General features: G+C 43.3%; 1 protein-coding gene across 1 annotated transcript in view; it reads right to left on the bottom strand.

Moving 5' to 3' along the window:
- Window positions 1–26,963, bottom strand: part of ZZEF1 (zinc finger ZZ-type and EF-hand domain containing 1) — a 133,964-nt gene that overhangs the window by 46,045 nt on the left and 60,956 nt on the right. The window contains exons 19-33 of the mRNA XM_021671289.2: window positions 23,264–23,423; window positions 22,252–22,373; window positions 22,024–22,146; window positions 21,069–21,235; window positions 20,903–20,984; window positions 20,208–20,409; window positions 18,683–18,831; window positions 16,761–17,001; window positions 13,966–14,045; window positions 11,020–11,113; window positions 9,117–9,585; window positions 7,178–7,342; window positions 3,358–3,477; window positions 2,044–2,205; window positions 273–402 (exon numbers count right to left, since the gene is read on the bottom strand). Of these exons, the coding sequence (XP_021526964.2) occupies window positions 273–402; window positions 2,044–2,205; window positions 3,358–3,477; window positions 7,178–7,342; window positions 9,117–9,585; window positions 11,020–11,113; window positions 13,966–14,045; window positions 16,761–17,001; window positions 18,683–18,831; window positions 20,208–20,409; window positions 20,903–20,984; window positions 21,069–21,235; window positions 22,024–22,146; window positions 22,252–22,373; window positions 23,264–23,423 (2,466 nt within the window). The remainder of the gene's footprint in view (window positions 1–272; window positions 403–2,043; window positions 2,206–3,357; window positions 3,478–7,177; window positions 7,343–9,116; window positions 9,586–11,019; window positions 11,114–13,965; window positions 14,046–16,760; window positions 17,002–18,682; window positions 18,832–20,207; window positions 20,410–20,902; window positions 20,985–21,068; window positions 21,236–22,023; window positions 22,147–22,251; window positions 22,374–23,263; window positions 23,424–26,963) is intronic.

Raw genomic sequence — 26,963 nt, 5'->3', positions numbered from 1 at the left:
CAGGAGCGCACAAACTAGATCCCTGGCATGCGCAGTTTATTGTGGGTTTGTGCTCCCATGAAAATCTAATGCCGCAGCTGATGTGACAGGAGGCCGAGCTCAGCTTCCCTCGCTTGCCCACTGCTCACAGCCTGCTGTGCGGCCTGGCAGCATTCAGCGGTTGGGGACCCCTTCACTAGGGTACTGAATACCACCTGCAACCCCCCCAGGCAAACTCTCCTCATCAAACTCCTAGCAAATCACTTCAGAGTACTCTAGTTGAGAGGTCTTACTTTCCTCTGCTTCTCTGGATCTTCCTGGGCTATTTTTTCATACCAGGCCTCAAACATGCCATCCTGACACTCATCCATCCATTCTGAATTCTGCTTGGCATCAGCAAGCTCATCTTCTTCACTCCATTGGCTGAAAGAAGGACATAAAGAGAGAAAAGCATGCCTCTCCCAATCACCAAGGAAAGTGCTGGTTAGCAGACTCTGAGTCCTATGGGTCTATTGTATTGGGTATTTTTCAACTTCTGAGAGGGAAAGGTCAACTGCTTTTCAAAGCCCCAGGATTTGTCAGGTATTTGGTGGATATATGCCAAGAAAGAAGCCCTTTCCAGAGTAGACTACCAGGGAGAAGAAATTAAGAGTTTGAAAGGTTGTACCACATGGCATAATTCCACTGGATAATCATTTATGGTGAACCTACTATGTGCCAGGCACTAGGGCCAAATAAAGTTAGTTGTTATGTTTTTTTTTTAAAGTCTGATTTGGACATGCTCAGCATATCCTGTTGGAATCAGTATAAGAAGGGAATCAGGAGACACTGTGACATCAGCTCTACCACCAGCTGCTTTTGTAAGGCCTTGACATGTGACTCAGCCCTGGTCCTCAGTTTCCCCATTTCAGACAAGATAGGGCACATTTAGGGTAGTATGGCCATAGACAGTTTCTTCATTTCAAATAAAGACTTTCAGGTAGATAATCTTATAAGCTCCTTTCAGATGCAAAATTATAAATTTCCATAATTTCAGTTCACAGCTTACTTTAGCAACTAGAACTTTAACAGAAAATGATTCGCTTGATAGCAAATACAAAATATTTACCAAGCAATAAATACAGGTTCATTCATTCATACATTCCAATAAAATGGTTTTAGGCCTCCTCATACTTAAGCTTTGGGCTGGGTGCTAGGAGGGCTTGCTGTGAAGGGCAAGTCCATCCCTGAGGACTGTGGCACCCAGGGCAGATGAAGCGTCAAACTGCGAGCAGGCTCACAGCCAAGAACCACAAGCTGATGCCCCCCAGAGCTGTGTCCCCCGTCTCTGCCAAGGGAGCTCTACCAGCAAGGCGACGGCTGAGGTTCATGAAATAGAGACAGCTCTAATTCTGTCCCTTTTCCCCTGGAACACTCTCCTGAGAGAGGAAAGTGTCCCGGTGTTGCCTCATTCATTTACTTCCTCGCGCTCTCTCCTCGGGCACATTCCTTCTCCCCTTCTCCTCTTCTTTCTTCTCTACACATGAACAGCTGCGAATTGGGAAGTGGACTTGAGTAGAGTGGAGAGATACTGGTCAAGTTGGAGGGAAAAAACCTTCAATATGCTATTTTTTTCTAACGTAGGTCCTTATAATGTGCAAGAGTTAGAGTGGCTAACATCATATACACATGTAACAAAAATGATGGAAAAGGACTTCCCAATTCAACAAGCTATACTAAGATCTCCGTAACGCAGGGGATTCTCAGCCTCAGAGCTCCCGAGACCACCAATGCACATAGCTCTACCGCATGCCAGACGCTGTTCTAAATGCTGAAATATATAACTCAGGTATTCTTCACAACAGCCTGGGAGGCAGCACCGTTGTTATCTCCAGCTCTACAGATGAGGAAACTGAGGCACAGAGGGATTGCAGGACTTGCACAAGGCCACTCGGCTAGGCTGTGGCAAAGCCAGGCTTTGACAGACAGTCTGGCTCCGGAGACTGTGCTCTCAATGCCCCCACTACAATCCTTGCGTTTCATAATCCACATCAGGAACTGCAGAGTGCAGGACCGCGCTCTTACCTGATCACACTGTCATGGACACTTATATTTTCCTGTGACATTTTCATGAGGAGATCTGGTAACTGAATATCAACGAAGAAGGTGAGATCACTGGGTTCCCAGCCCATATCCAAAAGATGAAGCAGGGCTGTTTGAACACAGGATAAGGCAGGCAGCAAGGACCTAAAGGGGCCATGAAAGTGACAGTTATCCGCGCTGCCCATCACAGCAGAGGCAACAGAAGCATTCAAGTAGGTGACGGGTTTGTAATTGACAGTTATCCGCACTGCCCATCACAGCAGAGGCAACAGAAGCATTCAAGTAGGTGACAGGTTTGTAATTGACAGTTATCCGCGCTGCCCATCACAGCAGAGGCAACAGAAGCATTCAAGGAGGTGACGGGGTTTGTAATTGAAAGCAGAAGGGAACTTCACACTGCTGGTTTAGGTTCCTGTCAAATTTCTCATACTCCACGCAAACATTCTTCAAAGCTTAAAACTCTGAAAGGTGTAAAGTAAGGTTTCTGCCCGGCCAGGATCACCACTGGAGTATCTTATGGTAAAGAACTGAGAAGTAAAAATCACCTCTGGAAAAACTGCAAGATCAGGGTCAGCTCCAAATTAGCCAAGGTTATGTAGTTTAGATTTACAGAAGAATCATTTGATTTGAGGCTTATGTCTAAACCACCTACTAAGATGACTGGGAAATGGCTTTATACTCCAGTTTTAAAACTGCACATAATACATAATATACTGGCTGGGTGAGGTGGCTCACGCCTATGATTCCAGCACTTTGGGAGGCTGAGGAAAGAAGACTGCTTGAGCCCAGGAACTCAAGGTCAGCCTGAGCAACATGGCAAAATCCCATTTCTACAAAACATAAAGAAAATTAGCAGGGCAAGGTGGCATGTGCCTGTAGTCCCAGCTACTCAGGAGGCTGAGGTGGATGGATCGATTGAGCCTGGGAGGTCCAGGCTTCAGTGAGCCACAATTGAGTCACTGCACTCTAGCCTGGGTGACAGCATGAGACCTTGTCTCAAAACAAACAAAAAAACCCCTAATATACCACAACAGAAAATAATAGGTTAGAAATCCTTAGAAAAACCCAGACTCAACCCCTTAAACAGAAATTATACACACCAGACAGAAAAAGGACTGGGAGGAAATACACGAATTAAGTTAACATTAGTGATTAGCTCTCTAGGTGGGAACATTAGAGGTTGTTTTTATTTCATTCTCTGTGCTTTTTGGTATTTTTCACAGTGAATATATATTTCTTTTGTAATCAGAAAAAAAATACATTTCTTTCCCTAGAAATGATAAAGTTATCCAGTACCTGTCATTTATGCTACTAAATCCTTTAACTGCTTTGACCAAAAACAGAACCAGTTGATAGTAAGTGTCTCGAATTTCTTTGTGTAGATCAGCACCACAGCCTTCCAAGTGTCCAAAATAACTAGAAACAGAGGAAATCACTGATTCACTTAATTGCCAGAACATCTTCTACTTAACGATCACGATTTCTTACATGAAAAAGAGCCAGCGGCAGCAAGCTGAACAAGGTGGCACAGGAGCTTAAGTAAATACAAATATAATACCTACAGAAAGTCACGCACAAAGCAGCAAGCGAATCCATTTGACTGGATCAAGAGAGTTACTCAGAGTATGGAGATTCGATTATTTATCTTTGTGAATACAGAAAACCACCCCTCCCACCACTACTTGGGTGCCAGATACTGTGTTAAGTATTTCACAGATCGCCTCATTCGATCCTCTCCACACAATCATGCTCACCTCCTGCCTCCCTTCATTGGTGACTTCGGCACCAAGCTCATTGTCTTTTCTACCTTCATCCTGGCCACGCTGGTGACTTCGACATCCATGAGAATGATGTCTCCATTCCTGTTTCCCTCAATTCTCTGCCATCCTCATCACTGATTATCTTCTTTTCCGTGCCCTTAGCCATCCCAGTTTGACGGTCATTTCCTGGACCTTGTTATCATGTAATGACATCATCTCTGAAATCCCAACGCCAGAGCACCCTACTCTGACCCCAGCTCTCCTGCTCACCCAGGTAAGACTCCCACAGCATCCCTTTCTTCAATGCCAACGGGCCTTAGCCCAGGACACTGCCTCATGTTCACCATCTACTACTCCTGCCATGCTTTCTCTTTGCTCAGCTTAGACTCCACGGCCCATAATCACATCTCAGCAAATACCAACTCCCATGTCACTTCCTTCCTCCATGTACTTGCCTAAGCAATCTTATACCTATATTAAAACAACTGAATGTCGTGGAGGAACCACCACACTACCAAGTCAACTACTATCACTTCAAATTCACAACCATAATCACCAAATAAGCACTCAAAATTGTCAGGTAATTCAGTGGACTGGCTTTCTCAATTTTCATTCCTATCTAAAACCTTCCTGTAGGCTAGGCATAGTAGCTCACACCTGTAACCCCACCACTTCGAGAAGCTGAGGTGGGCAGATCAATTGAGGTCAAAAGTTTGAGACCAGTCTGGCCAACACAGGGAAACCTGGTGTCTAGCAAAAATAGAAAAATCAGCTGGGTGTAGTGGCACACACTTATCATCTCAGCCAAGTCAGGAGGCCAAGGTGAACCTGGGAGGCAAAGGCTGCAACGAGCTGAGATGGTGCCACTGTACTCCAGCCTGGGTGATGCAGTGAGACTCTGTCTCAAACAAACACACACATACCAACCCCTGCTCCCCACCAAAAAACCCCTTCCTGCTTCTCCTTATGCCACCACTACCTCCTTCTCATTTTTCAGTTCTCTCTGATGACTATCCTTACATTTTATTTTTTAAAAGAGAAACTTAGGTATCTTGAGAAAGAAAAAAAAAGGTAACGGTCACATAGGAATTCCCTTACCTTTGCACCACCAAACATCTACCAGCCAGCTTGTGGACACTGTGTGTCCTGCTTCCCCATTACTAATCAAAGTGCCTCCCTGGTTCAATCAAAGGCCAATCTCTCTACTTACACAACTGCTACTGCAAATTATCCCCTCTCTTCCTGAATCAAACTTTCCTTGTCACCGATTCATTCCCACCAGCATACAGAAGTACTCTTACATCTCTCTAAAACCCTCCGTTGATCCCGCATCCCCCTCCAAAAACTTCCCCATTTCTCTGCTCCCTTTGAGGCCAAATTTCTTAAACTAAATGTCTGTAGTCTCTCCATTTTATCATCCTCAGTCTCACTGGCCTTTTGGTCCCATGGCTCCAGTAAGGCTGTTGCCAGATACAGTGTGTTTTTATCTCATTCACTCTCACATCAGTATTTGACACAACTGACCATTCTTTTTTTTTTTTTCCCAGGATGGACACTCACCTGACATTCTTTTTTTTTTTTTTTTTTTTTTGAGATGGAGTTTCGCTCTTGTTACCCAGGCTGGAGTGCGATGGCGCGATCTCGGCTCACCGCAACCTCCGCCTCCTGGGTTCAGGCAATTCTCCTGCCTCAGCCTCCCGAGTAGCTGGGATTACAGGCACGCGCCACCATGCCCAGCTAATTTTTTTTTGTATCTTTAGTAGAGACGGGGTTTCACCTTGTTGACCAGGATGGTCTCGATCTCTTGACCTCGTGATCCACCCGCCTCAGCCTCCCAAAGTGCTGGGATTACAGGCGTGAGCCACCGCGCCCGGCCCCTCACCTGACATTCTTATCTTTTGAGATCCATTCTTCTCTTGGCTTCTGGGACACCAGCATCCCCTGGTTTTTCATCTACTTCACTGGCCACTGCTTCTTCATCGCCCTAACTAACTCTCCTTCCTCTGCTTGACTTCTAAGTAAAAAAGCTTCCTTACAAGGCTCAGTCCTGGGCCCCTTCTTGTCTACCTCTGCACTCTTTCTAGCAGGTCTTATAGTCCTAAATGCCATCTACATGCCAACCACATCCAAATTCTATCGCTAGTCCTGACTTCTTTCCATAACTTTGTATCTTTACTTGTTATCTTTACAAAAAAAAAAACACTTTTGATTTTCACCCCAATCTGTTTCTTCCATATTCTTTCCCTCAGTAAAATGCATCACTATCCACCAGCTCCTCACTCATAAATCCTAGGAGTTTCCCATGATTCCTTTCTTTCATTTACCCTCTCTATCGTATCTACCCATAAGTCCTGACAATTCTATCTCTAAAATATATTCTGAATCTCATCCTTTTCCCTCCATCTCCAGTACTTCTCTGTGGGTCAAACCACCATCATCTCTTGCCTGGACAACTGCCACAGTCTCCTAACTGCTTTTCTATTTCCACCCTTTTTCACTCAGTAGCCAAGGGCAGCTTTTATAAATATAAAACAAAGTGTGATCCTCTTGCGCTCAAAAATCTCCAGTGGTTTTCCAACCACAACTTAGTATAAAATCAAAATACTTTATGGTGATAAGGGTCCTGCCTTTCTGACCTTATCCCATCCCATTTTCCCCATCACTCGGTCACACTCATTTTATTTCTGCTTCTTGGGCTAACTCCCCACTCCAGAGCTTTTGCACTCTTCCTTCTGCCTTTAAGGCTCTTCCGTCTGATCTTGACTGGTCATTTATTTCCCGGCTTTCATCTCCTCAGTCTGCCTTCCCTGACTATCCAAACTAGGTCACTGTATTAATCACCACATAACAATATCACTATTTGGTATTTTTTCATTTATTTATTTTTTATTGTCTCTCTCTCTCCTCAATATAATAATACAAAATCTGCCTTGTCTACTGCTGCACAAATAACACCCAGAAGACTTCCTAGCTCATGAGACACTCAAAAGGTATTTACTGAGTTAATCTAAAGAACCACTTTGTGAGGTACTCAGATTAATATCATTTCTGTAAGCCTTAGATTTAGCTCACAGTTTCCAGGAGCCAAATGATGTATATGAGTATATGAGGAATGCAATTCTCACCATCTGGTAAAGTCGAGTTGATCAACTCACCAGGAGCAATAAACATGTTCCTGGCAGTTACACACTAAAAGGACATAACCCATCTTTCCTTCAAATGAGAGAATGAATTAACCAAAAATGTACATTTGTATCCTACATAGAAATGATGCAGTTATTAATGAGAGAAGGCAATCAGGATTTATTTACAATGCTCTTCGTTGTTTTCCATGTGGACCTGTCATTTGTACTTACTTGGTGAAATCTTTCTGGCAGGTCAGAAGTTCCAACAGGAAAAGTATGAAAGGTGGCTGGAAGCAGTGAGGCTGCCCAAGGGATTCTGCACAGTACTGAGTTATCTTCAGGACCTCCAGGATGCCCTGGGCCTGGGCTTTTCTCAGGGCCAGGACCTTCACAATGCTGGAGACACAATGCAAGTAAGGAATACCTAGAAATCTCTAGAGGTGGAGCAGAAAGAAAATATCCCCCCACAAAGCCCTGATGCCATATATCAAGAAGGAAATACTATTGTGAGGCATTAGAAACACCATGTAGGAAAAGTACCCATACCTCTTTACTATTTCTAAGTCTTCACTCAGCAGCACTACAAATCAGTTCATGCCTACCGTCCAAAAGTCTAACAACCCATTATTTAAGTTAATTAAAAAGGATCATTGATTTTTTTTTTTTTTTTTGAGACAGAGTTTTACTCTTGTTACCCGGACTGGAATGCAATGGCGTGATCTCGGCTCACCGCAACCTCCGCCTCCTGGGTTCAGGCAATTCTCCTGCCTCAGTCTCTTGAGTAGCTGGGATTACAGGCACGCGCCACCATGCCCAGCTAATTTTTTGTATTTTTAGTAGAGACGGGGTTTCACCATGTTGACCAGGATGGTCTCGATCTCTTGACCTCGTGATCCACCCGCCTCGGCCTCCCAAAGTGCTGGGATTACAGGTGTGAGCCACCGCGCCCGGCTGATATTTTCACTTTCCATAGAGACAAAGCTTTAATTCTTAGGACAGGAAATTCCTCACTAACTTAAACATGCAATACTTCCAGAGATGAAGGCCTATGAACAAATAATTTTGTTGGAAAATATCAAATCCTGGCTGGGCATGGTGGCTCACACCTGTAATCCTAGCTGATGCAGAAAGATCCCTTGAGCCCAGGAGTTTGAGACCAGCCTGGGTAACATAGGGATACTATGTCTCTAGAAAATGCCAAATCCTAAATTTCTCCCTGGGTTAAAATAAGACAAATTTATAAGTGGCAGCTACCCAAAAAATGCTTCCTTTTAAAATTCTAATGGTACATTTTTGAGATATACTTTGTATACAGTACAATACATAAATCTTACATGAAAAAGTACCTTTTTTTTTTTTGAGACAGAGTCTTGCTCTGTCATTCAGGCTGGAGTGAAGTGGATGTAATCTTGCCTTACTGTAGCCTCAACCTACCTGGCTCAAGTGATCCTCCTGCCTCAGCCTCCCAGGTAGCTGGGACTATAGGCATGTGCCAGCACACTCAGCTATTTTTTCTTTTTTTTTTTTAAACAGAGTCTTGCTCTGTTGCCCAGGCTGGAGTACAGTAGTGTGATCTGGGCTCACTGCAACCTCTGCTTTCCAAGTTTGAGAGATTCTCCCACCTCAGTCTCCCAAGTAGCTGGGATTATAGGCGCCCACCCCGACACCTGGCTAATTTTTGTATTTTCAGTAGAGACAGCGTTTCGCCATGTTGGCCAGACTGGTCTCAAACGCCTGATGTCAGGTGATCCGCCCACCTCAGCCTCCCAAAGTGCTGGGATTACCGGCATGAGCCACTGTGCCCGGCCTCAGCTAATTTTTTTTTCTTTTTTTCTTTTTATTTTTTCTATTTAATGGTAGCTATGAGCTATTTTTTTTAAAACATTTTTTGTAGATGGGGTCTCACTATGTTGCCCAAGTTGGTCTTGAACTCCTGACCCTAAGTGATCCTCCCAAACTACTGAGATCATAGGCATGAGCCACCATGCCTACCCAAAAATTACTTATTTAAAGAAAAAAAAATCAAAAATTTTCCTGAATATTCTAAAACAAGTCTTGATCTATCCTAAATATTATTTGTTTGTTTTTAACATGAACTTCAAGCCTCTGACTAGACTGGGTAGCTACAGCTAAAAAAGAGAAAGTGCCAGGAAGGTAATGACTGGCTTACCTCCTGTGTGAAAGCGACTGGTCCTTAATGAAGTCCATGACGTCCTTCAGCACAGGGTATTTCTCTTTCACTGTGGGCACCAGTCTGGCCTCCTCCATGGATCGAAAGGAGAGCAGCCGGAGTCGCCCTCGGGTGAAGGGAGGCCGCCGGGTGGGTGTGGAAGGTGACAAGGGCTCTTCAGCTGCAGCAGGCGACACGTCTGCGGCAGGAAGGCCACTGTTGGGCAGCAGCCTTGGCTGGGTGTCCAGGCCAGGACTCCGGTCTCCTGTGGCAGGGGGTGCTGCTTCGGTGGGAGATACCGAGGCTTGGAAATGCTCTTCCACCACAGAGCCTGTCCTCTGGCGCTTGTCAAGTGGCTGGAGATGATTGGTTTCATCAGCAGTCACCAACTTGTTGCAGCTTTCTTGTGAACTTATGCCCATGGGCAGAAACTTTAGTAATAGAAGACTCTTCTCAATACACTCTTTTGCTAAATGCAAACAAGAATCATAATTGGAAAAAAAAAAGTTTAAATGTATTGCCTACTTCTGGAGAGAAAATGATCTATTTAAACGTCACGATTTAGGGCAAGAGACAGCTTCATGAATAAAATGATATAGGCCTGGTGCAGTGGCTGACGCCTGTAATCCCAGCATTTTGGGAGGCCAAGGCCAAGGCGGGAGGATTGCTTGAGCTCCAGAGTTTGAGACCAGTTTGGGTAACATGGTGAAACCCCATCTCTATTAAAAATATAGTAAGTTAGCGGGGCATGGTGGCACACGCCTATAGTCCCATCTACTTGGGAGGCTGAGGCTGAAGGATTGCTTGAGTCCGAGAAGTTGAAGCTGCAGTGAGCCAAGATCATTACTAGTTTGGGTGACAGAGTGAGACACTGTCTCCAAAAAAAAAAACTGATATAGTGATATACACATCTACTGACAGAAGAAAGTAACAGAATCAAATTTTATCTCATTATAGAAATCAAAATCTCACCAGGACCATCAGCACACTTTTAAAAAGAGTTTTATTGTATATGTTTTCAAATATGTATATAGAGAAAATACCATAAGGACCTCTCCATGCACCTGTCACTCGGCTTCAGTAATTATTAGCCCAGGGCCAATCTCGTTTCACCCTCATCAACTCCCCACTCCCTAGATTATTTTCATGCACATTTCAGCACCACACTATTTCATCTGTAAAAATTTTAGTATATTTCTCTTAAAAATATATGAGTTTAAAAAAATACAACCATCACATTTAAAAAATAATAGTGATTCTTTAATTTCACTGAATATTCAGTGTGAGCACACTTTAAAATCATAACAAGGCTAAGTACAATGGCTTATGATAATCCCAGCGCTTTGGGAGGCTGAGGTGGGAGGATCACTTGAGGACAGGAATCTGAGATCAGCCTGGGCAACATAGTGAGACCCACACCACTAAAAAACATTTTTTTTAATTGCTTAGGCAAGGGGGATACAAAGAAGAAAAAAAATTAATCAGGTATGGTGGCACCTGCCTAAAGTCCCAGCTACCCAGCAGGCTAAGGTGGGAAGATTGCTTGAGCCCAGCAGTGGGAGGTTGCAGTGAGCTACGGCTGCACCACTGAACTCCAGCCTGGGTGACAGAACGAGACTCCATCTCAAGAAACAAAAGAGATGTAGCTCAAAAAGTCCCCGATGCCTCCTAAGACAAGTGATTAGAAAGATGCTCCATGTGGAGAAGGTCAATAAAAAATTACTCCTCTCTGGCATTTTCTCTGTTTATGATACATCCTTGGGTACTACATTTAGCACCTGATTTACTTTCCTTAGGTCAACACAGCCTCAATTAGGATAATCCAGAAGGTGAGTCACTGGTTTTCCAGGCTCTACAACAAAAGCAGAGGCTCAGGGACAACAGCTGGTGTTAGCACACTCACCCAGGCTCTCAGGGTTCACCTCAGTTGCTTCTGAACTGCGTTTTCCTTCTGCCTCGTTCCCCATGCTCATCAGGGACTTCTGCTTCATCTCTAACTAGGGGAGAATTTGAACCACATAATTATGCTTTTCAGGCGGGGAAGCAATGGTAGCCACAGCAAACTACTTCAAAAGCACACAGCACTGAGATTACAGGGTACTTTACAGCCGCTGCAGTTGAGGATACAGGACTGAGCTGTTCTTGTTTGTCCTGGAAGTCATCCAGGCCTTGAAGCGGTCTGACGGTGCATCAACAAAACTACCTTCTCTTCAACTATGTGTTATTTAGAAGGGGTCTGTAATTCCCACAACCTTATTACTTAAAGATTTCTAGAACACGGGTGCTGGAGGGGGCTTTTTCTAAAGCCCATCTGGTACTGATAAAGCAGCTGAGATCTAGATAAATGACGAGTCTTGCTAGAGTCATAAACCCAGTCTGCCGCAGAGTTTTAACCAAAATTTCATCCCTATTCTACTCTGAATGAGGCAACATCTCTACATGATTCTGAGATTTACAGGTAGAGAATGGTGCTTTTAGTACCAGCCCAGGCAATAGTCATAGCATGGGCCACAACACTGACAGCCAGGTAGGGGGCCATATGTGATATATGAGAGGCCAAGGTCTTGCAGAGAAGGGTGGCCTCTCATCCAACTGCAGGCAGTCTGCCCTACGCTAAACCAGAAGCTCATCTACAATGCACCTTGTCAACTGCCAAACGCTTTTGACTTGAACTGTCTGTGGTAGATGACTTTACCAGACACCATTTTTCTTTAAATGCTACGGTCTTGGTTTGTCTGTCGACATCCTCTTCTGATTCTCCTCCCAGCTTTCTGATAATGCCTTCTAGTTTCTTTTGCAACACCTGTTCATCTTGGTCTCTGTTTATCCAGTCTACACTGAGTACCAACTATGTTCTAGTTAGTCCCTGTGGATTCTGTCCAAGACTGTCTGTTCCTGGATACCTTCGTATTAAAAACAAACAAACTATTACAAATGACTGGAAGTCATCCCCATCTCTGCCTTGACATTTCAGTGAAGAATCAGCCCTTTAGATTCTTCCATTTACTAAATTCTCCAACTATCAGGTTAGTGCAAAAGTAATCCCAGTTTCTGCCATTAAAAGTAATTTTAATGTAATTAAATTTTAATTACTTATAGTGGCAAAAAAGTAATTGCCATTACTTTTAATGGCAAAAACCACGATCTTTTGCATAGATATCTGAGATAACAACCTAGATGTCTTCTTACTCAACCAGTCCAAAACTGAACTTACCTCCCCATTTCCAGATCCAAGAGCATTTTTCTTTTTCTTTTTTTTTTTTTTGAGATAGAGTCTTGCTCTGTCGCCAGGCGCCAGGCTGGAGTGCAGTGGCATGATCTTGGCTCACTGCAACCTCTGCCTCCAGGGTTCAAGCAATTCTCCTGCCTCAGCCTCCCAAGTAGCTGAGACTACAGGTGTGCACCACCACGCCCAGCTAATTTTTGTATTTTTAGTAGAGACGGGTTTCACCAAGTTGGCCAAGATGGTCTTGATCTCTTGATCTCGTGATCCGCCCACCTTGGCCTCCCAAAGTGCTGGGATTACAGGCGTTGAGCCACCGCACCCGGCCCAAGAGTATTTTTCTTATCCTGGTCAATGTTTCTACCACCCACCGAGTGACCCAAGCCAGGAACCTAAGAACTGTCCTAAATTCCTTCTTCCTGTTCCCCATTCACAGCAGTCACAAAGTCCTGTTGATCATTTCCTCCCCTACACTGCAGAAGCCAACCTCCTATAACTCCTGCAAGGAGCCTTCTGCTTTCAATTTCGTTATCCATCCTCTACCCAGTTATTTACAGATTCTCCCACCCCATTACTATGTAACACGTAGGATGCAGGCAAATATATAAAGAAGAATACTGGCCAGGCATGGTTGTTCATGCCTGTAATCCTAGCACTTTGAGAGGCCCAAGTGGGCGGATCACCTGAGGTTGAGACCAGCCTGGCCAACAAGGTAAAACCCCATCTCCACTAAAAAAAATACAAAAATTAGTTGAGTATGGTGGCGGGCACCTGTAATCCCAGCTGCTCGGGAGGCTGAAGCAGGAGAATCACTTGAACCCAGAAGGCAGAGGCTGCAGTGAGCTGAGATCACGCCACTGTACTCCAGCCTGGGCAACAGAGTGAGACTCCGTCTTAAAAAAAAAAAAAAAGAAAAAAGAAAAGAGAATATTACTACTATGTAGGTACTCATCTCCATGCCCAAGAAATACAAACAATTCTTCTGAGTTTGGTGTTTGGTACTACCATGCATCTGTATAATTTTACTACATATTTATGTACGTATCACATGGACTTGGTTTGTGTAAAATCATACTGATGCATTCTTCTACAACTTGCTTTTTTTGTTCATCAAAGTTTGTGAGAGCTGACACACGTAGCTCTATTTCCTTCACTTTTATTGTAATACAGAATTATATTTACACTGTGATTGATACAGTACTATACAATAACATACAATTTTCTGTCTGTCCTACTAATGGACACTTGGTTCTTCCAGGTTACTGTTGTCACAAATATTGCTGCAGAATCACTTTTCTAAAATGCAGATCTGAGAGGCCTCTCCTCCACCTGAAACTGTCCATGGCTACCGTATGTAAAGCAACGCTCTTCCTCCAGATCTGTGGAGTTCTATGCAGGGATCGGGGGAGGCTGAACTAAATCCCATTTCTTCTATGTTCAACACTGTCCTGACTATGATTTCAAGGGCTGTAAATTATTTTACATCTATTCATGTCACTAAACTTTAGCTTAACAAAAACCCTGAAGTTATATTCTTGAGAAGAGAACAATTCATCTTAAAGATTCCACGATGTCATGGTAGAAAACCTAAAATATATCAAAATCACATGCAAAGGAAAATCTTACCATCCATATTCGAATCCCATCTGCCAAGGAATAAACCTGTGCAAACTCCTCACTCAGGGCTATTCTGCCTGCACTGTTGACTGGGGAAAGAAGCAGAGATGAAGATTACGTTCAGGTAACACAATTCACTACTGCAACATTAACACTAAAGACCTTCTAAATCTGCTGAAGTGCAGAAAAACTCCTCCTGACATTCACACATTGAGGGTGGTAAGAGAGGCTTAGGGAAAAAAATAATCCATTAAGCCACAAATACCTTTATGGGTTCTTGTGTTATTTCAAACTAACTTTTTTCAAACTAGTAACTTCTAAAATAGAAATTATTTTAAAAGTGAGTAAAATATTAAAAGTAAAATGTAAAAAATAATAAAAGTAAAATTTAAAAAATATTAACGGTGAGTTAAAAAAGTTAATTTTTTTTTTTTTTTTTTTTTTTTTTTTGAGATGGAGTTTCACTCTTGTTACCCAGGCTGGAGTGCAATGGCGCGATCTCGGCTCACCACAACCTCTGCCTCCTGGGTTCAGGCAATTCTCCTGCCTCAGCCTCCTAAGTAGCTGGGATTACAGGCACGTGCCACCATGTCCAGCTAATTTTTTGTATTTTTAGTAGAGACAGGGTTTCACCATGTTGACCAGGATGGTCTCGATCTCTTGACCTTGTGATCCACCCGCCTCGGCCTCTCAAAGTGCTGGGATTACAGGCATGAGCCACTGTGCCTGGCAAAAATTTTTTAAAGTAAGATCTATGAGGCTTGCCCCTTATCTTCATCTAAAACCCAAAAGGTAAGATACTAGAACAGTGTGAAGCTCTCTTTTGCATCTATGTTACAATGCAGTATTTCCTGAAGCCCTAGAATACACTAGGGTCTATACCAGACACTGGGCATGCTCTGCTGAGAAAAACAGACAAAGTTCCTGCCCTCATGAAGCTTATATTTAAGTTGAAAAACTCCTCCCTGACCTTTCTAACCCAGAAGAGTGACCGATTTTTAGACAAAGATGAGCAAATTTGCTAGACAAATACCATTCTCAAAGTAGTTCGGTCTTAGAGAACTCAGAAATAGTCCTTAGACATACAATATCTGTATCAATGTCGTAAAAGCAGAGACAGAAAGAACTAAGACAAGCCTTGCCTCCTTCAGACCAACCATGGCAGGCATTCTAGAATCAACCTCCTTACAGAAAGACATTTCTAGTTCCCACAGCTGACTGTGTGTTTTCTCCTCTGCAAACAGGTATGTGATATTTGAACACAGCCTGAACGTTTCCACAGCAGGATGCCTTCTATTTCTCAGCTTTGAACCCACAAGCTTTTATCCCTCTACTGAAAATTCCCTCAGGTAAAAAGATTATCCAGCTTTCTTATATAATTTGATTACAAAAATACATTTTGACTTCTCCCTGTCCTAACTCACGCAGGTTACATCACTCCCTCCATTCCTTAGCAGAGATAAACTCTTCCATACGACATTTGTTTCCATAAATCACTCATGTCTCAATGCAGTTTTGTTTATTTGAGCAGCTTTTTAAAGGTGATATTAAGATTTGGGGATGTACTCAAGATGTTTTAACAATCAGAAAATAAATTCTGCAGCATGAAATCCAAAGGACTGAGCAATAAAGGTGGTAGGAATAAAAATATCAAAAATAACAAAATGAGGCCAGACACAGTGGCTCACGCCTGTAATCCCAGCACTTTGGGAGGCCAAGGTGGGTGGATCACCTGAGGTCAAGAGTTCGAGACCAGCCTGGCCAACATGGCGAAACCCCGTCTCTACTAAAAATACAAAAATTAGCCGAGTGTGGTGGCAGGCGCCTCTAATCCCAGCTACTCGGGAGGCTGAGGCAGGAGAATCGCTTGAACCCAGGAGACAGAGGTTGTGGTGAGCTGAGATCGCACCACTACACTCTAGACTGGGCGACAGCGTGAGACTCCATCTCAAAATAAAATAAAATAAAACAAAATGAGCAGTAGTCAATTTCTCACTCTAATGGAAAGAAGTTCCGGTTTGGCTTATTTCACCTGCACTGTGTAAAGAACACATACCCTGCCAGGTGCTTAGGAAAACCCATACCTCATCTCTAGGTAGGGTTTGAAACACTTTTTCCCTGAATAAGAATGAGTGCAGAGAGAGACTGTCCCTCCTTGTGGGTCCTGCTAAGCGGCAGGCTACATATAGGGTAAATACAGAGATGGCATCCCTAGGAGACATGAGGAAAAGAGGTGGGGAGGAGAAGGCTATCAGCAAAGGAAGCCTCGCGGGGTGATGCTACCAAGACGCTGCAAGCCAGCCGAAGGGAACAGTTAAAACCTACAGTTTCCTCCTTGGTTATTACTCCATTCAAGAACTTAAACATCTGTGGTTTTAACCGGAATTTCTTAGAATGTTTGATCAAATCAACCTTAAACCAAGTTTACAGATAAAGAAACTGAGGTGCAGAAAGGTTGTCTGATTAACCTGAAGCTGCACAACTTCTGTTTTTGCACTGAGACCATGACCCAACATAAGGTTTCTTTCCATTAAATTTCTTAGCAGTTTTCCATGAGAATTCTGGATAAAGACAAATTACCTGCTAACTCTGCAACTCCAGGTTAGGTGCTACACATTATACTCTGCTAACCATAAATTGGCCATGAATCTTTTAATAGGCAAAGTAGGACTAACAAGATGATGTTTACAGTTATAGAAATGTGTTTATATTTTAAAATATTTAAAAATGTTCACTTAAGATAGGCTTTCTTAAAACTTAGCAATTAGCCTTCAGATCAAAAATATTCCCTGTAATAAAGTTACCATATTTTTGCAGCTTCTCATATAAATCTGGAGTGCGATACACCAGAGCAGCAAAGGTGGCGTTCACAGCTTGATCAATAGTGGAACCAGCAACTATATCTGTCTTTGGGGCCTGTTTTCTACATGCCTGTATAAATCCTTTGAAAAGTTCTGAATATGGCCCACAGAAGTTCTGAGCAGGCTCTGACTGGGCAAAATCAAGAAGAAAATGGCGGCAGGGGTCGTCAGGAATGTTCTTAACCTGGAAACAGAAAATAAGCCCATCACATTTAACACATTCATTCAAAAAATAAAATTTACTGAGCAAACTACCAGGCCAAAGCAGAAGTATAAAACACAGTGAACACTCTCCGTAAGTTTTACGTCTATTTTAGGAAGACCAGACAGAGAGTTGAGTTAAAAAAAAGATAAACACAAATAAAACAGTAAAAGCAATAAAACTAGCATTCCCATAAAGCAAAAGATTATCAAGTGCCAAATGCCTAGAAGGGATACCCAATGCTGAGAGTTCAAAGGAGAGAGGTCCTGGCAGGTTAAAGCAGTTAAGAAAAGCCTCCTGGAGGATACGGACTTTGGACTGGACCCTGAAGGATGGCAGATTCGGCCCTGAGGAGCATAACCATTAGCAGAGGTCACGAGTCAGTGGGGAGACTGACCTGGCCTGAAGTCTCAGCTGGGGAGTGATGGGAACTAGAGTCAGATAGGTAAGGTGAAAGGAGACTGCAGAGAGCCTTGACTGTCACATTGAGGAGTTAGACTTCACCCTGTGGGCAATGGGGAGTCATTAATGGTGCTTGGCAGTGGAATGACAAGATAAAGCAGTGATTATCAAAAAAACTTGGTAGCTACCAATGTCACAAGGCAGGTGCGAATGAGGGCCTGGATAAAGATGCAGACAGAGGAAAGGACAGAGATGAACAGCATGAGGAAGAATCCACAGGACCTGCAAGCTGACTGGATGGAATGGGGAGACAGGTGAGGACAGGGAATGCTGGGGAGTAGTGGCTTCAGGCCTGGGGAGACAATGACAGTCACAGAAGTCACCAGTCTTTGGTTTTACAGTTCTGAGTGAAGGGGAGTCAGGACACTTAAATGGAAATGCCTCACAGGAAGATGGAAACAGGTACTGGGAGTGGGTAGAAGAACCAGATCTGGATACTGATATTAGGAATTAGTGCCGCAATGTGACAGGAGAAGACAGTAGGGAGGACAAAGTCTTGGTGGGCTGTGGGAAGGGAGGAAAGCCTGAATAAAGCCTACCCTTTAGGGAAGGAGGAATACAAGAAGTAAGTGGAGGAGGCAGGTGGGCAGTGAGATGTAAGAGAAGACAGTGGACTAGCATGGATCCAAAGAAGAGAGGGTCTGAAGGAGCCAAGTTTAACAGAGGCAAGGAGAACAGAAGCTGAGCAGGAGCCACTGGATTTGGCACTTAACTACTGAATAACGTGGGGCAGTGCAGGGAGGGAAAGGAAGAAAAGTAGAATAGAGAAACAGAGGGAAGAAGGGCTGAAAAATAGAGGCAGGGCAAACTTTGTAGTTTTAAAATATTATATACCTAAATCATGAGCTGTGATTCTATGCTGAATAAAAGGTATAGCACAGATCATTCCTCTAAAGCTGGACTCAGCAGGCACTAGAAGTACACTCAATTGTTTGTCTGATACCTCTATCAACAGAGATTTACTGAGCACCTCTTCCATGTCACCCAAGTCATGCAGTCAGTATTTCTCAACACCTATTGTGCACTGGCCCCTGTGGGTCACAGTGGAATTAACAAGTTAACAAGGTATAGTTTCTGGCCTCAAGGAGCTAACTGCTTCGTGTGGTTAGGAAAACAGAATCACAAGTGTTTATAACTTAAAGTCATAAATACTTATAGGCAGTTTCCACTCTAAATAGAAAGAGAATAGAAGAGTAAATACCTCCTTACTATCCTGGTGTGGGTGAGTGGGCCAGCTTGCTTCTAATTCCAACTCTGGACAAATCTGATGCCTGAAGACAGGTTTCCACAGAGGGGAGTTTAGGACTAATGCCATTTTTGCCTGAGGTATTGCCATGTTACTTCCCAACTCTAGAAAGAGATGACATATGAGAGTTCTATTTTTGCCTTAATACATTGAGAATCTTTGAAATGACAAAGAAAAGGTTTAAAAAAATGGGAAGAGAAGGTTTAAAAAAATCAAAACTTAGAGAAAATTCACCCACATACCAGAATGTAATTGTGATACTTTGTAAACACATATCACAGATTAAGTTAAACCAGCAAGTCCTGAAATACTGCTGTTCTGTGGAACAACTTCAGCTACGAGGTACCTTTGAAATGACTAATCTGTTTACAGTAAGCTGAAAACAGGATATGAACCATCTCTGGCATATAACACGAGGCCATTCAGGAACATTTAATTATGGAAAAACATCCACAATTTATAAACTTAATTCTGTAGCAAATAATAAATATCCAGCACCGATGTGTTTAAAATAGGCACAGAGAAAAGAACAGGTGGAAATAAAATGCTAATAGTTATTTCTTTCTTGGAGAAATATGAAAAGAAAAAAATTAGTTACTTCTGAGCATTACGATTAAGGATGATTCTATTTTCCTCTGTTTCTTTCCATTACATAATTTTTCTGATACTTTACTTCTAAAATTGGAAAAATTCAAGAAATGATTAAGAAAATACAGTAGAAAGTTTTATTCTATAATTCTTGTTCCTTGGAATAATTAAATAAATAACTAAATTGAACAAATTTTTTTCCTTTTTCCTTTTTTTCAAGAGATAGAGTCTCTGTTACCCAGACTAGAGTACAGCAGTGTGATCACAGCTCAGTGCAGCCTCCAACTCCTGGGCTCAAGTGATCCTCCTGCCTCAGCCTCCCAAGTAGCTGAGACAAAAGGCATGTGCCACCACACCTGGCTAATTTTTAAATTTTTTTTGTAAAGATAGAGGTCTCACTATGCTGCCCAGGCTGGTTTTGAACACCCGGGATCAAGAAATCCTCCCACCTTGGCCTCCTAAAGTGCTGGGATTCCCAGCATGAGCCACCTCGCTCAGCCCTGAACAAACAACTTTAAAACAAAATCCATATTCACATATCTACATATATTTACATAAATATTCACATACTTAAAGGACATGCAATTAACTTATTCTATATTCCTGCCTTCTGGACGAACTATACCTATAGCTACTTACAAAAAAAGGAAGATAATGTTGCCAAAAAAAGCTGCTATCCTCCATAGACAGAGAACCCATGGCATCCTTTGTGCTATGTTCCAAAGTCTAAGGCAAAAAGCTTCAGGACACTTTGTTCTTCTGGTTTAAGGGAAACTGAGAGGGAATGTTATTGATCCCCTGCCATTAAGTGGAGACGACCTACTAGACAGCAAGCACGCACCTTGCACTTCACGTGGGTGTAAGAAGGGAAGGAACAGGGACGTGGACTTACGATGTGCAGACTTGAGTGCCATGCACTGGGAAGCTAGGCGTCCCATCAGCCGGGAGACAAGGAGTTGTAAATCCAGCCCCCAAGACACGGCAACATCGGGCAGGCCATAGGCAGTGACAGTGAATTTGTAGCCCCATTCGTTGTGACTGCTGTCAGAGTGAAAGAGGAACTGCAACCGAGGACCGGCCTTGAAGGTCACTTTCTAGAGACAGACAGAAATCATGTGGTCAAACAGATTAGAGGAGTGTTTCCGAAATAAACATGCTGTTCATGACTAGAAACATCTAAGTTTAAAATTGATCTCCAGTACCACATGTCCAAAACTACTAATGGAGAACTGTACAGAGGGGTGACGGAAACAGCAAATTCACAACCGGACCCCACGAAGAAGGAGAGTTGGCAGAACCCTGCTGCTCAGCTTTCGACACCTTGCGTGACCGTCTGTCCACTACCTGCTCGGCCAGTGGTCACATTTCCATGCCTCTGCTCCCACCAACAAGACATAAACAGGCATGGCTGTGTTCCAAAAAATTCATACAAAACAAGTGACAGACTCTGATATAAATCCTTCCTTTCCCAGAAGTGTCACATAAATGCCTCCCTTCAAAGACCATACCTCTACTGCCCCCTGAAGGCTGACAAAAGGAAAAGCATTGGTGCAGAAGTAGGTTCCTCTTTCCGGGACTCTCACTCACCTTGGGCCATTTATCAGTGCCAACTTTTGTGTCGTAGCGTGTTTTCCGACCTCTAGCGTCAGTAAATTCCAGATAATCATACCTATGAGAGCATAATGTCTATTACCTTCCTTCTCACATTTTTGACCTATTATTTCTTGGGGGAGAAAGAACATGTAGGTCTTACCTTTTTTCAGTTTCACACCTCTCATCAAATTCCACCTCAAAATAGGTTGCTCCTGGGCTAACAAAGACAGATACCTCATGGCAATTATTTTCATAGTTGTGGGCAGATTCCTTAGTCCACGTATGTAACACCACAGGCTGCTCCTGTTGCCAGGTCTCAACATCCAGCTATGCAAACAGATGAGTCGGGAGAAAAGAAGGTTCTCATCACTCTATACGCAGCCACACGCAGCAGACTGTTTCTCTATCAGTGCTCCAGGCAGATGGGCTTTGCCAGCCCTGCACAAACCATCACGCAGGCTCGAAGACATACCTGACATGCCCATCTTCACCGACAGATCCACAAAAATCCATCATTCAGCAGAGCAGACGTGCTTTTACTAGACTACCTTTAACTATGACAGAACTAAATCATTACCAGTGTGAATTTCCAGTGGAAAAAGCACTGAATTAGGAGTTTAAAGACCTCACATTCCTACTTGGGACACTGGCAAATCTGGACCCACTCTCCCTTCCTCCCCACCCTTTTTTTGTTTTTTTACCTATTAAATCTCAATATCTTTTCTACTATCACAGAGGTGTTGTGAAACTCATACAAGACAGTGATTAAACATTACATATGCAAAATTAAGTAAAGGAGAAATTTCTCCTAAAGATAAAACCTTCTAATTTGCCTTTCAACATACATTTTCTCTTTTAGACTTCTATTTGGTCATTCACTTACATGGTATTTATATAACTTCATAAACTACAAAATGATGAGATTCATCTCTACAGCTTTTTCTCTGTCTCCTTTCTAATGCTGACCATGCCAAATCAACCTGGACTGGCATTACTCTTGTTGGCAGGACCGCTGGTAAAATACAGGGAGCCTTCTAGAGGCCGCTCAGCTGTGTCTGTGTGCAGTTAGCAGTCAGAGAGAACACAGGGCAGGCTCACGTGCCGACTCCAGTTACCTTAGTCAGTCCTCCTTCGGGGTCACCACAGAGCTTCTTCAACAGTCCTATGAGGGCGCTGAACTCTCTCAAGAGCGTGCAGTGTGAGATGTCTAAAGTGCAGAAGTCCAGCAGGAAGATAACCTAACAGATGGATGAAGTACTTAGTGTCCACCTTAGGCTGTGCCTGGGGATGCAGATCCCCAGCCCGCTTCAGGCTCATTACAAATAGCTGCCACTTTTTCTTACCAGTTGACGAGCTGCCATTGAAAACACGGAATTGCATAATCTTTCTACTATGGTTTTTCCACTATATTGTGACAAAAGGGATTCCAAAATCACTCTCATGCTTGCCAGAAACTGTCCCACATCTACCAAAACAAAGAAATTAATTAGTATTTTATATAGCAGAAATATCACATGCTTAGTTATCACCACGGACAAAGACAAAGAGGACTACAGAGCTGTGGAGGAGACTCCCCAGCAAAGACCGCAGGCCATGAAGTGTCACCCTGATGCATTCCTCTGGAGGAAGGAGCAGTGCGAATTTCAGAAAAAGACTGCTCTGAATGGGACGTTGTGTTTTCGTCTCTTTTGATGAAGTGGAGGGGCACTTCTGGAAGTGAAGTTTCATGGCTGACTAACCCAGCTGTCAGCCTCTCCTTTTCCTTCTGTTTACAACGGGCCGTGCATGAGGTATACCAGTCTAACAGGCCAAGCTCTAGGTGACAGGACCCAACATAAGTGTTTTCGTCACAGCTGCTGGGACCAAGTTTGATGGTACTGAATTGTCCACATATAATTTGTCGGTACCTGTTGGGTTTCATATAATTTTCTGTGAGTTTACAGAACATGAGTCTAATTATCCTTAGTAATTAGCCAAGGTCACAGGAATGTTTATACACCTTAGATTTTTAAAATTCAAGACTTTCATTTTTAGATGACTAGATTAAAACAGGCATAGACTCTCCTGAAGAGTGAGACATCATGTAAGAGTGCTGTATGATTGCAGAAGCAATGTTTAGGCTGTGAAATGATCTAATTCTGCAATAAAAATACTTAGGCATACCACCACATTCAGACAGGAAACTCTGGACAAAAAGACATGCTGTAGAATTCTATTTTAATTAGACCAACAAGTCCAAGACTGTGAATTGTAATAAAGAAAGCCATATGCACAGTCAATGCATGAGTTACTAAAGAAGAGAACATACTCAGAGTCAAAACCCAAACGCCCATCTGTTTTCATGTTGAAACTCACATTTTTCAATAAGGTCCACGGCAATATCTTTGGCTCCAGAGTCCGTGCTCTTCAGCTGCAGGTAGCACCAGGATAGCAGGCTGCCCTGGACGGACCAGAACAGGGAGAAGAGCACAGAGCCAGCCTCCCCTGGGGCCCCACTGAGCATTAACAGCTCACACTACAAGGGAGGAGACAAATAGAAAGTGTCCATGACAAGGCCATTCACAGAGCACAGCCAAGGGCATTTTCGAAAGCAGCAGCCGCCACCAGCAAAAACATTCTATAGTTATGGGGAAAGTCATGAAACAGCTTTCAACCCAGCAGTGACCAAGAAAGATGGTACTATGAAAACGCCCCTCTTTCTCTCCAGCTTTTTGGAACCTTTACAAATGTTTTTACTCCACATGGCATCTCCTTTTGCCACCTCAGGAACCTTGCCCCACTGGGTAGCTCTTCGGGCAGCTCTCCTTTCTCTTATATCTTAAAATCTCCTTTCTCTGGCACCTTCCCTCAAGCCTTCAGTCAAATCTCTCCCATCTTAAAAAAACAATTATTCGTGTCTCTATGGCTTTCTAACCATCATCTTTGTTGACAAAGTTTATTTGAAGAGTTACCTGGCCTCTAGAGATAAACTCTTGAACATAAGAACCACAAGGTATAAAGAAATTAAAATAAATAAAAAGAACTACAAGGTCTGCTCCTATCAGCCCTGTCATGGGATTAACTGCCCCAAGCCGGACCTCAACAATCCCTCCAAAGTAAAATGGATACATAAATTGTGCAATGTTCATAAAGGGAATATTGGGCACCAGTGAAAACAAACAGCAGCAAAAAACCAACATGGAAGAACCACAAAAACACGAGTGAAAAAACATCACAGAAGACTGTATGCTGTATGATTCCATTACAGGTAAAAACCAGGCAATACAGATGTGCTGTGTAGGAATAACCAGTAAGAAGAATAAGGAAACGGTGAACGCAAACTTCAGAATGATGACTCCGTCTGGCAAGGAAGGAAGGGAGTGAGCCACGAAAAGGCAAGTGGATGGAGGGGACTGGACATCAAAGATACTGGTAATAGCTAGTCCTTATAAGAGACAGTTGTTTCTTTCAGCTGTCCATTCACACATACTCTTTAAAAAGTTTCCAGCACCTGGTCTGGTTGCACTTTTCCTCTTCCTTCCATTCTACTGCTTCTTGTGAAACTACTCTTCAAAGGCATCAGTTACCACCTAGAGGACAAAGCCCCTCCACTTGACCTTGGAGACTGCTGACCACTGCCCCTCTTTAAACTCTCCCCGCTCAGGTCTGTGTCCCCTGAATTTTTTCCTGCCACTCCTTACTCTCCTGGCTGCCCCTTCCCTGCAGATGTCTCTCAAGATGCCCGTGGGTGATGTGATGCCATCTACAGTTATGGCTTCAACTAGAAGCTGCTTGTCACTGACTGCAGAGTCTCCAGCACTGACTCATCTCCTGGGGCACAATCAGATCTCATCACCTGAAGCCCTACCAGAACCATGTGCCTGGCATGCTCAGAGTCTCTCCATCATCACTCTCCTCTTCAGATACCTACTCCTCCCCATCTCACCACCGGCCTTCTGCACATGCCGCTGCCTCCAGCTACAATGCCTCCGTCCTCTTCTCTTCTTGGTTAAATCCTATTCATGGTCTTGAACTGAGCTCCAGCATCACCTTCTCCAGAAAGCCTTTCCCCAGCTCCACTCCCTACCTCCACCAGACAGGGTCAGGTGCGCAATTCTGTGTCCCTCGACCCTGGGCTCACTTCTTTGATGGCGCTTGCTGCTTTGTTATGACTGCCTGATTACGTATTGGCTCCTCAAGACTGCTTGGTTATCACTGTATCCCCTGTGGCCTAGCACAGGGCCTAGCACACATCAGGCATTCAGTGGGTATTTGCTGAATTTAACAGGTTTGTGAGAAGAATTTCAGACTAGGTACATTTCTGACCACCTTTAAATTTTTTTTCCTAATTGAACCCTAACTCTTTAGTATAACCATCAATGTCTTTTACTGAAAGAGAATTCAGGGAAACACATTAATAGCTGCATCTCTAGGAAGGCGGTTCTATGACATCTATAGCTTTTGTACCACAGGTTAAGTGAAAGAGAAGAAAAGACACATATCTGATCTCCAAATGGTCTACGATTATGGGAAATTATCTTGGGCAAATGCTATCTCATTTCTCCACATACATCTTAAAATAAGTCTGGCCTATCTTACCTGGTGGAGAGAGGACAAGACTCTGAGCTGAACAGCCCCGGTTTCAGTCCTGGCTCTACCACCTACCCGCTCCGCACAGGCGGGCAGAATTGACGCCTATGAGAACCAGGTGAGAAGGCTGAAGTTTTCTGCCCGATGGCACTGATGATGTAACTACAGAAGACAGACCGGTGAGGAAAGAACTTAGTTGAGGCTTCAGGGACCTGAGAAACAGGCAGAATGCAGACGAGCTCCAGAAGAAAGGGAAAGTATGGGAAATGGCAGAAATAAGGACAGAGATTAGAATGAGCCACCGCTAACTGGGCCGAGAACACGTACTGATGAGCAGTAGATTGAACTGAGTTTTTAAAGGAAGACTCAGAGACGGGCAGAAGACTCTGGAAATAAGTCAGAAAGTGGAAAGTAAGAGAAAATTAATCTGACAGCAAAAAATAGAGCAAAGTTTTTGATCAAAAACAAAGTTGAGGCTTATAAAGTCAATGTTACCCTGGATCTAAATTAATACTAAGTCTAAACAGCGGTCAGCCTAAGAGCAACCTTGGCAAAGGAGAACCTACGCACCCCACAGGCGCTCCGAGGTCCCTATCAGTGAACTGGGGAATACCTGCTGATGGCCTATCACTCCAGGCAGCTGGAAATGAGTGAAATCTTGGCTCTAACAGCAACTCAAAAATAGTAAGGCACCCGCAAAAATGTAAGAGATTTAAAGACACTAAGTTCAGTCAAAAGATACAAGATAAGTTGTCAGCCACAAAATAAGAGGTAAGTTATCTTGAAGTCCACATCATTAGATACCTGAAGGCTGTGGTTTGGATTAGTCTACCACAAAATCTCCTCTAACTCTCTGGTTCCCACATGTAGTCCAAAGAGGTAGTTCCTGGTCTCCTAGTACAGGGTGCTATCATTTCAGAATCTCTCAGCGTGCTTAGAAAAATGCAGGTTCTTATGCCCTATTCCTAGGGATTCTGAATCAGTAGCTTAGGGTGGGACACAGAAATCTTACTTTCTGTCAAATATCCCAGGTGACTGATCCATTTGGAGCAGAAACTACATTTAAGAAAGAAAAATCCCTTATATTTCAAAAAAAGGCAAATTAAAAAAAATCATTAACACAGAAAAAAGATAACATACTTTCAGATTTGATTAGTCCACAAAACTGCTAAGAAATCTGAATTTCTTTTTTTTTTTTTTTTGAGATGGAGTTTCACTCCTGTTGCCCAGGCAGGAGTGCAGTGGAGCGATCTTGGCTCACCGTAACCTCCACCTCTCAGGTTCAAGTGATTCTCTTGCTTCAGCCTCCGAGTACCTGGGATTACAGGCATGTGCTACCATGCCTGGCTCATTTTGTATTTTTAGTAGAGACGGGGTTTCTCCATGTTGGTCAGGTTGGTCTCGAACTCCCAACCTCAGGTGATCCACCTGCCTTGGCCTCCCAAAGTGCTGGGATTACAAGCATGAGGCACTGCGCCCAGCTCTG

This window comes from Aotus nancymaae, unplaced genomic scaffold (genome assembly GCF_030222135.1).
Source record: "Aotus nancymaae isolate 86718 unplaced genomic scaffold, 86718_ANA_hifiasm-v0.15.2.pri h1tg000018l, whole genome shotgun sequence".
NCBI classification, from domain to species: Eukaryota; Metazoa; Chordata; class Mammalia; order Primates; family Aotidae; genus Aotus; species Aotus nancymaae.
The sequence above is the reverse complement of the archived record's forward strand: the minus strand, read 5'-3'. Positions and strand labels throughout refer to the sequence as shown.